Source organism: Passer domesticus, chromosome 6 (assembly GCF_036417665.1).
Source record: "Passer domesticus isolate bPasDom1 chromosome 6, bPasDom1.hap1, whole genome shotgun sequence".
NCBI classification, from domain to species: Eukaryota; Metazoa; Chordata; class Aves; order Passeriformes; family Passeridae; genus Passer; species Passer domesticus.
The window spans coordinates 16040903-16055699 of record NC_087479.1 but is presented as its reverse complement, the minus strand read 5'-3'; the positions used below and the strand labels follow the sequence as shown (position 1 = coordinate 16055699).

The 14797-nt window shown below is 43.1% G+C and overlaps 1 protein-coding gene and 1 long non-coding RNA gene across 3 annotated transcripts in view; one reads left to right on the top strand and one right to left on the bottom strand.

The window, feature by feature from the left end:
- Positions 1–14797, top strand: part of RIN3 (Ras and Rab interactor 3) — a 66256-nt gene that overhangs the window by 49944 nt on the left and 1515 nt on the right. For both annotated transcript variants that reach the window (XM_064423538.1, XM_064423539.1), the window contains 3 exons: positions 1002–1310; positions 9835–9966; positions 13032–13195. In XM_064423538.1, the coding sequence (XP_064279608.1) occupies positions 1002–1310; positions 9835–9966; positions 13032–13195 (605 nt within the window). The remainder of the gene's footprint in view (positions 1–1001; positions 1311–9834; positions 9967–13031; positions 13196–14797) is intronic.
- LOC135302723 (uncharacterized) lies at positions 12394–12826 on the bottom strand. The gene is made up of 2 exons (XR_010364280.1): positions 12670–12826; positions 12394–12535 (listed from the first exon to the last, which is right to left on the bottom strand). It is a non-coding gene; the product is annotated as an uncharacterized LOC135302723 (long non-coding RNA).

The window sequence follows — 14797 nt, the reverse complement described above, 5'->3', positions numbered from 1 at the left end:
TAACAGGATGATGTAGCCCAGTCAACCTTGACAGGGCTGTCTTCTTCTGTGGAGAACAAGGATTCCCACTGGAGGATTTACCACTTGAATTTGCCCTGCTTCAGGCTGATTGGCTCTCTGGATTCTTTAAAATAGTTGCATTTTGAATACATAAATATTACTGCCTGAGTAAGACACTGGTTCATTCCCCACTGCCTGAGCAGATGAACCCTTTTGCCAATGACCTTTTTGCCTCTGCAACAAGAGAATCTCTTGCAGTTCCTCTAGCTCTGCCTCTGGTTTCTAGGAGTCAGACAACAGGCTTCCTCACAGTCTCTTATGTGTCCTTTCATCTTCAGCCAAACATTAAGCAAATTCCACCCACTCATACTATTTCCTCCTCCACAGGTGGCATAAGAGGTGTCTAATAGGATCAGTAATTTAGAGTCCCTTGAGCAGCAACAATGAGAAACTTCTGACCAGATATTGGTTTCTGTCTTTGAGCTGGTGCATGCAGCTGCTTTGAGGAAAGAAAGGGGTGCTTTGAGGGTGCAATTAATTGCATCCCAAAGTGAATATCTCGAACAAGTCAGAAGGAGAGGTCAGAAGGAACATGAGATGAATTGCATCTGGGCATCTGTAAGGGCAGAGCTGTGAAAAAAAATCACAGTTAGGTGAGATTCCTCTTCTTTCCCCAGAGCTGGCTTTCCTGCTGCCCGGCAATGCCATGCTGGTCAGCCAGGAGTCAGGCAAAGAGAGCAGGGACTGCTGGTAGCAGGAGTCTCCTACAGCTCCAGTGACAGAGACCACACACTGATGTTCATCTCAAGCCCATCTAGGACTTCTGGATAGTGTTGGTAATGAAATGTTTACTTTCTGGGATGTGATTTCTGTTCCCTTCTCACAGCTATGTAGTAGTGTTTGAATAACCAACCTCATGCTTCCTTAGGACTTTTACTTGCACCTGTACTACTGTATTGCTTATTTATTATATGTTTTTGTGTTCTTCCTTCTCTATGCAGAAGTGATTGCTGAGACAGCTTTGTACAAATGTGTCCTGAAACCTTTAAAGGAAGCCATTAATTCTTCCTTAAAAGAAATACACAGCAAAGATGGATCTTTACAGCAGCTGAAAGAGAACCAACTTGTGATACAAAACACAACTACCACTGACCTGGGTGTCACAACCAGTGTGCCTGAAACTGCTGTGCTGGAAAAGATCCTTCACAAGTTCACGAGCATGCACAAGACCTACTCTCCAGAAAAGAAAATTGCCATCTTGCTGAAGACCTGCAAACTCATCTATGACTCCATGGCTCAGGGAAATCCAGGTACAGGACTCCTGCTGCAATGGCATCCACCATGGGTCTTTCTCCTTGTATCAAAGGAACAGCGTTTATGATACAGCTGGCATGGCAATATTCACATTGGTGGTAGCAGTGATGGCTGATGTGTTTGCTATCAGATGGCCACAGGTTGTGCTCAGAATTGAATGGTTAGTGAAGTTCTCTGCACTAATGACTGGATGTTACCTGGTTAACTTTAAGCTCCATAAGTCCAAAAACTAGTTACCTGTGTGTGTTTTATGGATAATATCCTTTTTGCACAGGTCTTCACACAGCTCTCCAAATATCCTCAGGGCTCTGTCCCAGCTTGCTGCGGAGTAATGGTAAATTCTAGGAATGGGTCTCTGGTAAAAGGCTCTTGATTTGGCCTTTACTGAGTTTTGCCTAAACTGAGGAGGAGATGCAGAGTGCTAGTAGTTTGTTACTAATTCCTGATGCTCCAGTAAATTCTAAAATTCTGTGCGAGGCAGTATGTGCTCTGAGTATAAACATAACATGGGCCTCAGGCCAACCACTAATGCAGAAATTAAACCCTTGGCTTGCAGACAGGATGCATCTTTGCAGATAGACCAGCAAGTCCCTTCCTCCAGCAATTTGCCTTGCCAGTTTAAGAGCTTCTCTTGTATAATGTGAGCGGATGACCAGCCATGCCTGAATCTGGAGAGAAGCCAGGTATTAACTTGCAATAACCTGTGGTTGTTCAAGAGCTCACAGTCACCAAAGGTGCTTTTAGCTCTTCTGCTTTATTTTGTACTGGCAACAGCCTTGGAGCATTCATACAGGGATTGTTATGTCCCTGCTGAGCCTCACCTCAAGGTGATCTCTTGGATAGTAAGCAGCAAGGTTCAGCGACCAGTCTAGACACATTAACAGCAGAGCAAGAAACCACCCCAGGGCTGAGCCTTAGCTACAGGGTGGAAAGGACCTCTCACTGTCTTCAGGTATTATGAGATTTAGACATATGTAGGGGAATTTGCTGTAATTTTGTTAAAACAGCAGTGTGAAGTTTGAGAATAAATTTGGGTTAGATCAAGGACTTGCAAGCCTCATTGAAACCCACATGGTCTCCTTCTGATGCTGGTGGTATGTTACGTACACATCACACCTTAGTTAGCTCAGGGCTGGAATTTCTCTGTTGAAGGAAATACTGTCGTGTCACTTTCTGTAACAGAAATGAGGAGTCAGGGAAATAATTACAAAACCCCTTCATGTTAAAAATATTGATATTCATGAAATTAGATGGTTTCAGTGTGGTTTGCTACGCTAACCAAAGCAGTGCATTTCAGCCAGTTGAGCTGTTTTCTCATGCTGAGTACTACTCAGCAGGGTGTAGGTTGGAAGCTGATTTCACCCCCGTGCATCCAGTTCCCTCTGCCTTATATTGAGTTCCCTCTCCCTTATACATGATCAGTGATGCATATCAGGGCTTGGCCAGAAGAAAACTGGCCTGGAATTATAGAAATGTACCCCATTGAATTCAGACCTGAAGAAGAAGCTAAGGGGAGAAGAATGCTGTATCTAACTCCTGGAAAACAGCAGACTTGGAGAGTAATTGAGTGAAATGCCCTGTAGAGTTAGATGCAAAATGTGTGAAACCTCTTCCACAGAATGAACTGAACCCAGACCACTTTCATTTTCCAGTGGCAAAGACTGGAACCTGAAATATTTCAGCAACCTGGAATATTTTTCTGACAGGGAATTGCAGCAGGTGGCATGCAGAAGAGTGTGCTGTGGGGTGCTCAGAGCAGATTTCAGCAGGTGGGAATTCTCCTTCTGTTCTCTGCCCATCTCAAGAGCAACAGCACAGGGCCCCTTTTGCTTTTAGCCAGCCATGAGGCAGCACAATGTTCTTCACACAGGAAGAGCAGAGGCTATGCTCAGCTTCCTGTGCAATAGCTTCTTCTCCTTTTTGCTCCTTTTCCTAACTGGTCAATTAGAAAGGTCCCTCCTTTTCCAAGAGTAGAGCAAGTGAAACAGAAAACAAATAATTCCCTCTGCTACAGGACCAAAATCAGTCTACCTCTGTCAGAAGCATTATCTGTTCAATAACATGGAAACTCCTTGTGTTGTCTGACTTAATTTGCAATTTGTCAGCTCAGACTAGATTTTATTCACTTTAGGCTGGCCATAGGATAAGCTGACCTAAGAATATGGTTTCATTTCTCAAAGCAAAATGCCAACAGCACGTAATGAAGCACCTGTTCTCCTCCGACACATATGAAAATACAAATTTTTTTAACATTTTGAGACCCATGTACATCACTCAAGGTTTGGCCAGGATGCCCCAAGAGGTACAAAGTTTCCTTTAAAACTAAGGACAGGCATATTCAGGAACATCTGTACCTGGGGTGGTGCCCATCTTTGCCATGCTGAAAGAGTCATAAAACTTTAAAATCTGCCTTGACTGACTCCATGTATATCAAGACATTTTAAGAAAGGAGGAGATCTTTGGTTTGATTACAATTCATATTACATGACAAAATCTCCCTGATAAATTGGCTGTGGTTGAAATTCCTGATACTTAAGACTACGAACTGAATGGGTCAGACCCTGAACTGGATTCAACCAGCATTTCTTCCTCAAGATGAAGGCAATCAGCTTGTGGAAGTGATTCATCACAAGGAATCAGGAAGGCAACTTCACAGTCTTAGTCATAAACCTTTCTCTCAAGAGACCACTGAGCACAGCTCCATGATAGAGTTGAAGCAGGACCAATCTCTGGCTACATCTTGCTGTAGGTGGCCACAGAGGGGTACCATGCCCAGCTTCCCATCACACACACTGTAGAGTCAGTCTGTGGAGTCAAGATGATTCATCTGGCTGCATATCAGTTTCTGCTTCAGAGCAAGATGACTCAAGGCACACTCCAGTGACAATATTGATTAATTCATTACTGGCTATCAAAGAAATTAAGCGGCCCTGGTTCAGATACTCATATGTACTATGTAGGCAGTGATATTAGTAAGTGAATCCTCACCAAAGGCACAATTATGACAGTAGTGAGGTGTCTCACTGAGCTTCTCCAGCTTCCATGCAAACTGAAATAACTGAAACATATGCCTCCAAGAATATAACCGACAATCTGAAAATATGTCACCTGCCCGCTAAAAATACTAGAAATGATTAGTAAGAATAAAATGCGTTTTAAAAAATAGAGTTTGGAAACCCACGCTCCACAAAATGGCTGGCATTTCTTTTTAGCACTAGAAAAAATAAGAGGCAGGAATCATGGAGGTCTTACATTTGGAAGGGATGCTGCAATATACACAGGGACAGCTGGGCACATAGCCAATTTATGTGGAAACACAGTAATGTCATGTAGAAAAAAAATGCTTATTATGTGTCTGACAGAAACACCTTTACTCAGGCAAAAGATTAAAGGTATATTGTGTGATATGGGTAGAATGAGAATCTCTGCCTGTCATCAAAAACACAAGTGACACCTGTAGAGTGAGAAACAATGCAAATCTGCAATACAGGTGATGTGTACTGGCAGTGTTGTGCCTGGGTCACCCAGCCTTGTCCTGCCTGGGAGCTGCCACTGTGGAAGAGAACTGATGGAAAATAAAGCAGCAATAAGCATTGGTTTATGGAGACAGTCTGTGAGACAAACAGGCCAAATTTGGTCAGTCCATGAGTGAGGAAGATCAGGGATGGAAAAGTTCTAAGTTTAGGCTGGAAGTTTGAAAGATGGGCAGACTGCTTTCAAAGAAGATTGAAGAAGAATGGAGGCACAATTTTCTTACTGCAACATTTCTAACTTGTGAGCTACCTAAGATTATGAAGCTTCACTTTTGGACTATCTTTGAACTGCACAGGCGGCTGGACTATATAGTTCAAAACTATAGTTTGTACTAGTTATGGAATTGGCTAGGTGATCAAAACATCTGCCAATAATTTCTATTGCATAGTTTTACATGGATAATGTGCATAGTCTGCTTTTGGAAAAAGAGGATAGATAGGACATATATTCCATTGGAATATTTCTCTTCCTTGGCTTTTAGAATGAAGTTTGTCACCCCCACAGAACTGAGCAGCCAGATATTAACTGCCCTAATAACTCCTATAAGGCTCTGCAGCTGGCAAAAGCAAAGCTGCGTCTTTAGTGGGATAGCTGAGCTTGTAGAAAGGAAACTGGAGTCCAATACTTCAGCAGCCAGTGAAGAGCCCATGCTAGAAGCTCCTAAAGCTGTCAGAGCAATCCCATTACATTGCTTATTATCATATCTCACTTCTGAGAAGGAAAATAAAGCTATACATAACAGGTTTACTTTGATATCTTTTGGAAGAGGATATTGTATTTAAGTTACTTTTAACAAAGACTGATGGACTAGAGATTTTGGGGTTTCTGCCACCTAGCACAATTTCTACATTTGAATCAAAGAGCCAGTTCAAATTTTTCATGGGGACTGAATTCCTCTGATCTCTAAACCATACATTTTGAAGTGAATTCATGCCACCTGCATCTATTAACTCACTAAATTCACTATATCACAAATTAAACCTTGCTGAAAGTAGTATAGGATAGACAAGAGACAGCAAATGCTAGTGTGTGGAAGGAAAGTCACAATCTTTTCTTATGATCTTGAACAAATCCCAGTTAGCCTTCCTGCACCTCTGGTTTCCCAACTTCAAATTGAGGCTAAAATTCATATTTTGTGGAGATCTGCTTCCAGACATCAAGCTAATGTTTGTAAAATATTAGAGCAAGGTACAGGGCATCATCCCTATCTGCTGGTTTTCAGAATATACCCAGAGAGAAAAGAAATGCATGAATGTGTTAAAATAGGCTGTAATTTCTTTATGGAGGCTTGGGCAGAATTCCAGTTGCTTTAAATCATGTATTTAATTAATACTCATCTATTCAAGTGCTGCATCCCAGCCAGGAGCTGACGTTGTACTTGCTTTGCTATAAACATAATAGGATGAGTTTGTGGCAGAAGAGAAGGCTTATTTTAAGCTTCTTAGAGATATTTATGAAATAAATGTTTCCTAGCCCTGCAGGGAAGAAGGGGAAATAAAGCAAGCAAGTCGTATCTGGAGTAGGACACCACCACCTTGAACAGGCAAGCTCAGTCTCACAGTCACTGAGAGCAGTGCCAGGGTCAGAGCAAGATTTAACTCTGTCAGCTGCAAAAATTCTCCTCTGTGAAAGAACACAGATGGAGCAAGCCATACAGGTCTAGGAATTTGGCTCAGGCTCAGCTTGAAAGGAGATCTGAGGAGGCAGCAGCCTGCAGAGAATACCTCTGCTGCAGCTCCCAGATGGACACTAGTTAGTTGCACAGGAACCACGAGGGTTATACAATGCTGAAACAACCTCTCAGGTATCTTGTTTCATAGGCATTGTTTCATCTGTCTTTGCAGACTCCTGTTTCTGCACATATTTGAGTTGCTGACAGCACCTATTTTCCCCATGGATGGACTGAGATACGGAGCACCTCAGGGCCATGTTTGGACTGATGGCTACACGTATCAAAGTTAGTCCCTGTACCTGGAGGGGCCAGGAGAACAGGGGAGAATCAGAGTCCTGCTCTCTCAGGCACTTCTCCTTGGCTCCATGAGCACTCAGTGGAGGGAAGCTGTTGAGATGCCTACAAGGTGCAATATACCGTGCCTGGCCTGCCCTTGGCCACACTGGAGGTTTGCAGCAACACAAAAAACCACAAAATGGAGTCAGAGATAGATCACTGGTGATTAGTTTTGCTTTTCCCTTGTTGACACATTCTGCTCCTGCTGACTTCAGCTTTTGCTACGGATGTGGGTATTTAAAATTGGGTGACATATAGCCACAGGTGGATTAACGTGGTGTCTAGTAATTTGCACAGGTTGTGAGCATACAGCACATGGAACATGTGTTCTTCCCATTATTTCAGTCAGACCTGAGTCATCCCTGCTCAGCATTTATTATTACTCTGTAGATCAGCTTTTCATATTTAAGGCATATAAACAGCTGGGAATCCAATAATATTTCTATAAAGTCTTAAAGTTGAGAAGAGTTTATACCAAGGACTGGAGGGCAGAGCAGTTAAATCAGCTTATAGAAATGAGATAAACAGCATGAAAAAGAATTGTCTTTATGCATGATTGTACATACAACCACTTCTCAGAAAACAAAAAAGGAACAGATTCTGTAGGCATTCTTGAGAATTTTCCTCTAAAATTCACTTCTGCAGACACCAGAAGGTGATAAATGGGGACATGGAATTGTTTAGTTCCAAGCTGCTGTTTCCATTCTGCATTAGTTGGTCAGTCTGTCCTCTGCTCATTATCTGCTTTGGTGACATCCAAAAAGCCAGCAACCGAGCAACCAACCAACCAAGCAACAAACAAAAAACCCAGGTTTGTTTTGGTTTTGTTTTTTTTTTCCAGTGAATAAGAATTGATATTGTGAAGTAGCAGCTTTATTTGATGCCTTTATCAGAAATGATATGAATTAGTCATGAAAGAGAAGTAGTAGGGAAATTCTGCTACTGGTGTTGCACTGGAAATCCCTTGGCCTTAAGGAAACTAGAATCATTCTATCCATGCCACTGATCTGTAACTACTAGATCACAAAGGAGAAGTTTTTAATGAAGGGAAAAATGAGCCTAACAAATCTTTGGTATTTTGTATTCCTTTATGGTAGTCTGAATTAGAACTAACTGTTGGCTTCTGGTGTACTAGGAGAAAAAGAAGAATAGGGCTTTTTGCTGCGAAGATTTTGTTACATTTTCATGTCTCAGTTTTGTCATCTTTTTTTCTTTTTTTTTTTTTTCCCCTGGCAAATATTAAGCATCTGTAATACTAATCTGATTGCATTAAGGTAATGTATATGACAGTAATGAATTAGACCCTTCACAGATCTAAAGCTTACACAGAGACATAAACTGAGAGAACAGACAAAAAAATGTCCATACAGATGTTAATGGAACAATGAAGCCCATTTACAGTTTCGTTGAAGACCAAAAGCTGTGTCTTTTAACTAAAGACAACCATAACAAAGCAATCAGAATTGAAAGCGTTAATCCAGCTTTCATTAAATAAATAGTCTGTTGTGGCGTGTGTGGGCTCTTTTAGAAACAGACTGAATTACTGCCCTGATGATCTCTCATTCTCTAACTCTTTGTTTTAAATGGATCAACTCTCTGTTCACTAGATGTATTACTGGGTTTATTTCAAAGCCACACTTTTTTTTTTTAAATCAGGGGCTAAGCTCATGTTTATTTGAGGCTTCAGAAAAATGTCTTTCTTTGCTGGTGGAGAATCTGCGTCAGCTATGAATGGCAAAAAAAGAAATCTGACTCATGGCAAATATTTGAAATAAGCCAGTGGGAACATTTGAGAAATAGGAATGTATGCCCTACCATGGAAGAGCATGTGTGTTATGGGCCAAAAATGGCTAGAGCATAATTTCACCAAAACTACATCAAGGGTAGCTCTGATTCTTTGAGCTGAGACAAGCAGTTCTCAAGTGAGACACACCCAGTCCATAAAACCAACATATCCAAGTGCACAGGTGAGAAAAAAAACTCCTCAAGCCTGAGGAAGGACATTCAGAAGGAAAACAGAGTGGGTTAAGAGGAGTGGTCAACTCTGAAGTTTGGTCTGGTAAAAAACTTGCTATTGTGGGTTTTCCATGATGACTTTATGACATGTTGGTTGAAAGTGAAAGTATCTTTCAAATGAAAAAAGTTATCCTTGAGTGCTTTGTGGTTTGTGCAAGAAAGCTTCAGTTTGGATTCTATTTTAAGTAGTAATTATTTATAATTGTGACTTAGTATGCTCTTTTTTTGTCCTTAGAGATCCCAAACAACTACAGATTGTCTATCAGATCACTTTGTTAACTTAGCTGATACGAATGTTTTAAGCACAAGAAATACTGAGCATCTGCTGTACACCAATTTCAAAAACTAGGTTAAAGTACAGTATAAAAATCTTTCTGTTTTCCTAGCTAGACAGCATAGTTAGAAAGATTATTCCTCTTGGATCCTAGCTTTTGGGTGACTGTTTTAATTAGGATCATGTAGTGTGACGTTTTGCCTTCTGATGGGATATGAACATGGAAGTCCCCAGTCCTAAAACCACTGTCTCAAATACTATTTTCTGGGGTTTTTTTGTATCACACATAGAGTAAGTCTAAGAGAATAAATACCCCTAATGCATGTAGACAATTTCCCTACTAATATTGCCAACCTGAACTGCAGTCTTGATGTCAGTATCAAATCAAAGGGACAAGCTGGAAGCCTTTGCACTCTTCAAAAACTGCCAGTTGTTTGTTTTGAAGCTAAGTTTATATTTCTTCAGTTAATTTTCAAGATCCTATTTTGAGCTTGAAGAAAGTTTACTTACTTTTTAAGTGACCTAAGTTTCTGGTTTCAGCATTTTTGCTGGTGCTTTTGAGCTGTAACTCCTCAGGTAACGTAAGCTGAAGCCTGCAAAGGACTCACTGTGTGAGAATCTGACACTGTTGTGTGGGAGCATAATTTTTTGCTGTTATTGGGACCACACTGTGTTTATCTTTTCTCAGGGAAGCCCTATGGTGCAGATGACTTCCTCCCTGTGCTCATGTACGTGTTGGCCCGCAGCAACTTGACTGAAGTCCTTCTGAATGTGGAGTATATGATGGAGCTCATGGACCCTGCTCTGCAGCTAGGAGAAGGTAAGGGTACAGTGTTTGCTCACTTTGGAAAGCATCATTTGTCTCACTTCAGTGTTTGTGAAAGTGAGGCAGCAGGGCTCTGGCTAGATTTTGTGGATAATACTTCAGCCAATCTTTTCAAATATGAATCTCTAAAATTATTGCCAAGCACTTTAACTCCTTTTAGCAGTGCAGTGCCTTAAGACACAAGCTAGAAAGGCAGGGACCCATCATAAATGATAACTGAGGTGCTGGATTAGCAACCTAAACAGAGACATCTTGTGTTACTTGGCCCAAAGGCTGAAAAGCTGGAAGGTTTTTGCTAAAGTTAAACAGCTGCTGCAAAAAATCGTGCAGATACTTTTGTTTATTCCAGTGAGAAAAGAGCACATTTTTTTAAACTGCTTTGTATGCCTGAGGGCTCTATTCTCATGGTCACTCTACTCCTAAATTTGAGTGAACCTTCTGACAATGTTCTCTGACTGAGCATCATAGCACGACAGAGAAAATAAAGTTAGGTTAGAGAGGAATATTGAGTTTGGAAGTGACTAAAGACCTCTGTTATCAAAAAGATAAATACCCCAGTGGGTCTCTAGTTTCTTAAATATAGCTTGGAAAGCACATGCTTCCCAAGTGACAATTACACACTCTGAATTAGGAACACAGATCATTTATTACCAAGTAGTCACTAAACCAATAAAATGGGGTTTATTTTAGACTTTACTTTGGTAAATACTGAGGTTCTAGAAAGGAGTCCTGGATGAACAACAGCAGACTAATTTTATTTATACTAAATGAGGATATAAGTCTGAAACTAAACATGTCATCCCAGCACAGTGCAGAGTGGGACAAAAGTACTAATAGGATGATTAGTAGCAATACAGCACATTAGTAAGGTGTTTCTGCACAGGCTAGTTTTTCTGCTGAAAAGAATTCTTAGCAGAAAAAAAGTGTTAGCTGAAGGACAGCATTTTGTGGACATAACCAAGCTGCTTTTGGTGACTACTCTGCACAGAGGTTCTACATTCCAAAGGGGCACACTACCAGGCTGGTTACTGAAGTCATCTAGGCTGGGGAGCTCAGAATATCAAAAGCAAAGCTGGCTGGAAGTTCTCTTAGCTCAAAGATGCAAAGATTTTGTAAAATGTGCACTCCAGTCAAAAGGGAAAAAAATTATGAGGGAGTTCCAAATCAAACTGACTGAATAATCACATCAGAAAGGACAGTAGGAGTAACTGCAAATATGAGGAATGGGGGTCAAAAAAGAACGTCTTAGTGAAGACAGCTCTGAGATTGCAAAGTGTAGAACTGGCAAAAGTTAACTTGAGTTAGGCCTTTTGAAGTTGAATAGCAAAAAGTGTTCAGGTACAGAAATCAAAAGGAAAGAAGTAAAGCAGAAGTAAAAAACTGCAAAATTGCATAAATCAATATACAAAATCAGTTTTGCCTCCAAATGGAAAATATACTTTGAATTCATTTAATAGCAATGGTGATGTTGAATACTGGAGCAAAGGCAAGGACAGAGTGTAGGGAACAACTGGATGGAAATTAATAAATTGAAAGTGGGCAAAAACTTAATTCTTAAAAAAGTTGTGATGAATTCCTGTTGCGGGGGACTCAGAGCTCTTCCTCCCAGGGTTCTGAGGGAAGGGATACACCCTGTTCCCAGTCCTATCGCAGCTACCTCTGACTCAGCCCGAAGAGGAGAAATATTGAATGACAGAAAAAGGAGGGTGGTAACCATATTTAAGAGGAGAAAAGTGGTACTTTTAGACTTCTTAGTCTATTCTTAGCACCTCTTTGTGGGAGACATTCAAGAAAAATGAGTGTTTTGGGCAAAAACCTTCAAAACTGTAGGACACTCCTTAACGATCCACCAGAGCACAGGAAGCCAAATGGCAGTGTCTTGGTCTCTCCTCTCCTACAGAAAACTTTCATGGTGCTCTAAAAACACTGCTCTTGAATCAAGCGCTGTCTTTGCCTCCCTGGAGCAGCCGGCCATGGGCTCGGCAGCGCCTGGGGGGGCAGCGGCTGCGGAGGATGGGCTGTGTGCGAGTGCCATCTGCAGGCACTGCGGCCCGGGTGAAACTCCGCCGAACACCGTCAGCTGTCCCCGACTGCCGGGCACCGGGCCCGGGCCGGAGCAGGCCACGGCCCCGCCGCTGCCCCGCAGCTCCGCGGCTGACTCTGCCCCGGCCCGGGCCCGAGCTGAGGGCGGAGCTGGCAGCCAGCCCTTCACCAGCCCTGCCTCGGGCCTGCCCTGAGAGCCCAGCAGTGTCTGTCCTTGTCGGGGCTGACCCGCAGCGCTGTGTGGCTGCAGCCGGCTTCAATCAGGGCCCAGCTGCCGCCCTGTGGCTGCAGGTGGTCATTTATTTCCCGCTGCAAGCAGCGCCACAGCAGCCACGGGGTTCTGAGGGAAAGGGGCTTTGCCACTCTGCCCTGTTTCTCTGCGTTAGAAGATTTATGCCGCGGCCCTGAACAGCCCAGGAATTACAGGTGAACGCCTGGGATGCCTGCGTGGTCAGTAGAGAATGGAGGGAACAGAGGATGACTTGTTCCTGCAGGTCTGAGACATCCCTCAACAGGAGCCCTGAAATCCAAACATGTAAATAGTGTAGCTGGAGCTGGGGGCTGGATCCAGGCTTTGTGCCTCTCCTGCAGTAATCTACTATTATTTCTATTTCCTTGCATTGTGGGGACTGCTCAGGAGCCCAGGTTACCGACCTGTTGCACGGGCCCTATCAAACACAACAAAAAGACAGCTGTGGCCCAAAGAATAAACATCTGTGGCTAGGGCTTGTTTGTGAATGCAGTTTCTATAGCTCTTTCCTTCCAGCCTGTGCTCTCTCCCAGGACATCTGCAGCAGTCTGGGCAGCAGCAGTGCTGTGGAGCAGGAGGGCTGGAGGACGCTGGTCACAGGGTGTCCTTCACTGGTTGGCAGCAGTGACCCCTGCGCTCCCTCCAGCAAGGCACCGGCAGCGCAGGGGTCAGACACTGCCCGTGTGGGCACCGGCAGGCACGGTGGGAGCGGGACCGAATGGCCCATGAAGGTGTGATGTTCATACAAGACTGTCACCTTTTGCAGGCTCCTATTATTTAACCACCACCTACGGGGTCCTGGAGCATATCAAGAACTATGACAAAATCACTGTGACACGGCAGCTGAGCATGGAGGTTCAGGACTCCATCCACCGCTGGGAGCGACGGAGAACGCTGAACAAGGCCCGGGCTTCCCGCTCCTCAGTGCAGGTAATTACTTTTAAATGAAATTAATTGAAATCACTATTAAAAAAAAAAAAAAAAGAGTACATCTGGGGCAAGGTTTCCAGATCTTAAAAAACACACATTTGAAATACATACTACCTATGAAATAAATTTTGAAATCTTGAAGTACCCTTATAATATCGTAGTTTTAAATATAACTGCAAAGTGATTTTTTTGATCATTCTCAAAGGAGGTGTGCTAGGAGCCTGTGGGAGCTGTGGTGGGGACTCAGAAGCCCCTCTTAATCATCTCCCTTAATGCCTGGGGAAATCAAGGGCTAAACTGAGATGTGAGCCAGCTGTGCAGGGCTGCTTCTAGATGGCATAAAGCTGTAGGGGGGTCTAAGACATCCCAATTACCAGTCAGTCAAGCATCTTCCAGAGCCTGTCTGACAGCAGGAAAGACCCATCAAGGTTGGGTCAGTTTTGAAGCCCATGCTGTGCATGGTCTGGCAAAGATCTCCCCATGCACCAGTGGGAGAAGATCCCAAGAGAAATGAGTGCTCTGGGCCTCCAGCCATGATGAGACTGGTCCAGGTAGGCAGGGTACCCTTCCAGCCCCATGTGCTGTGATCAAATTATCACCCACAGGGAGGCAGCAAAGGCCACGTCTCACGTTCTGCTTTCACAGTGCAGAACTGAAAATTGTGCATTCTGAGGGGAAAGCCAGGGAAAAGTCTCCTGTGGGGGAGAACAGTCCATGTGAAAGCATGGAGTTGAACAGGTTTCCCATATTGCAGTCAAACCAGTCCCTGATGATCTCAGAAACCATGAATGGTGTTTGAGATACAGCAAATATCCATCCAGCCCGAGTGCTGCTCTGGCAGCAGTAGCTCATAGAAGTACCTAGCATGGAGCATAATAGCTGAGCAGGCAAATGACACATTTCCCCAGAAAATTCCCACCATGGCTGAAGGGCCATTTTCCACCCCTTTGAATGAGGGGTAGTATCAGAGACATGAAAGCCCATTCTGGCAGAGCCAAACCACTTGCTGATATGTTCAGCAGGCCTCTGTCCATCCTTCTGCCTGCCTCAATCCACTGCAGTGGTACTCCGTAAATGTAGTTTGGAAGCCCATAGTCCATGCATTTGAAAACTCCCCTTCTGCCAGGGAACCTCATTATTTTCTGAACAAAATGGGATTTGTGTTGGAGTTCACAGATGCAAATTAAACACACAGGTTCCACTGTGTGACCAAAAGCTCTCTAGAGTCTGTTCCTTATGTGTTTGGCAAGATGAAAGCTGTCACAACAGTTGTTACTGCCTGAAACAGGATACAAGTAAATCAGCCTTCTCAGCATAACTTCAGCTATTTCCTTCCTGATGGAAGGAAGTTCAGAGGACACACTTTCAATATGCTGTTTGCGTGATTGTGAAGTTGCAAGGCCACCACACTGCTAGCCCTATCCCTTCTGGGAAGCAGGGGGTTTTCAGGCCAGATTTCTGACATTTCTGGTCTGTTTTTCATGTCTGTCACTTTGCAAACCCTTTTTTCAGGAGCTGTAAAAAGATGGAAGAATTAACCATTGCAGATCATTCTCTAAGGATACTCAGTAAAATCAGAAAAAAGTGCTTTAACTTCGGTGT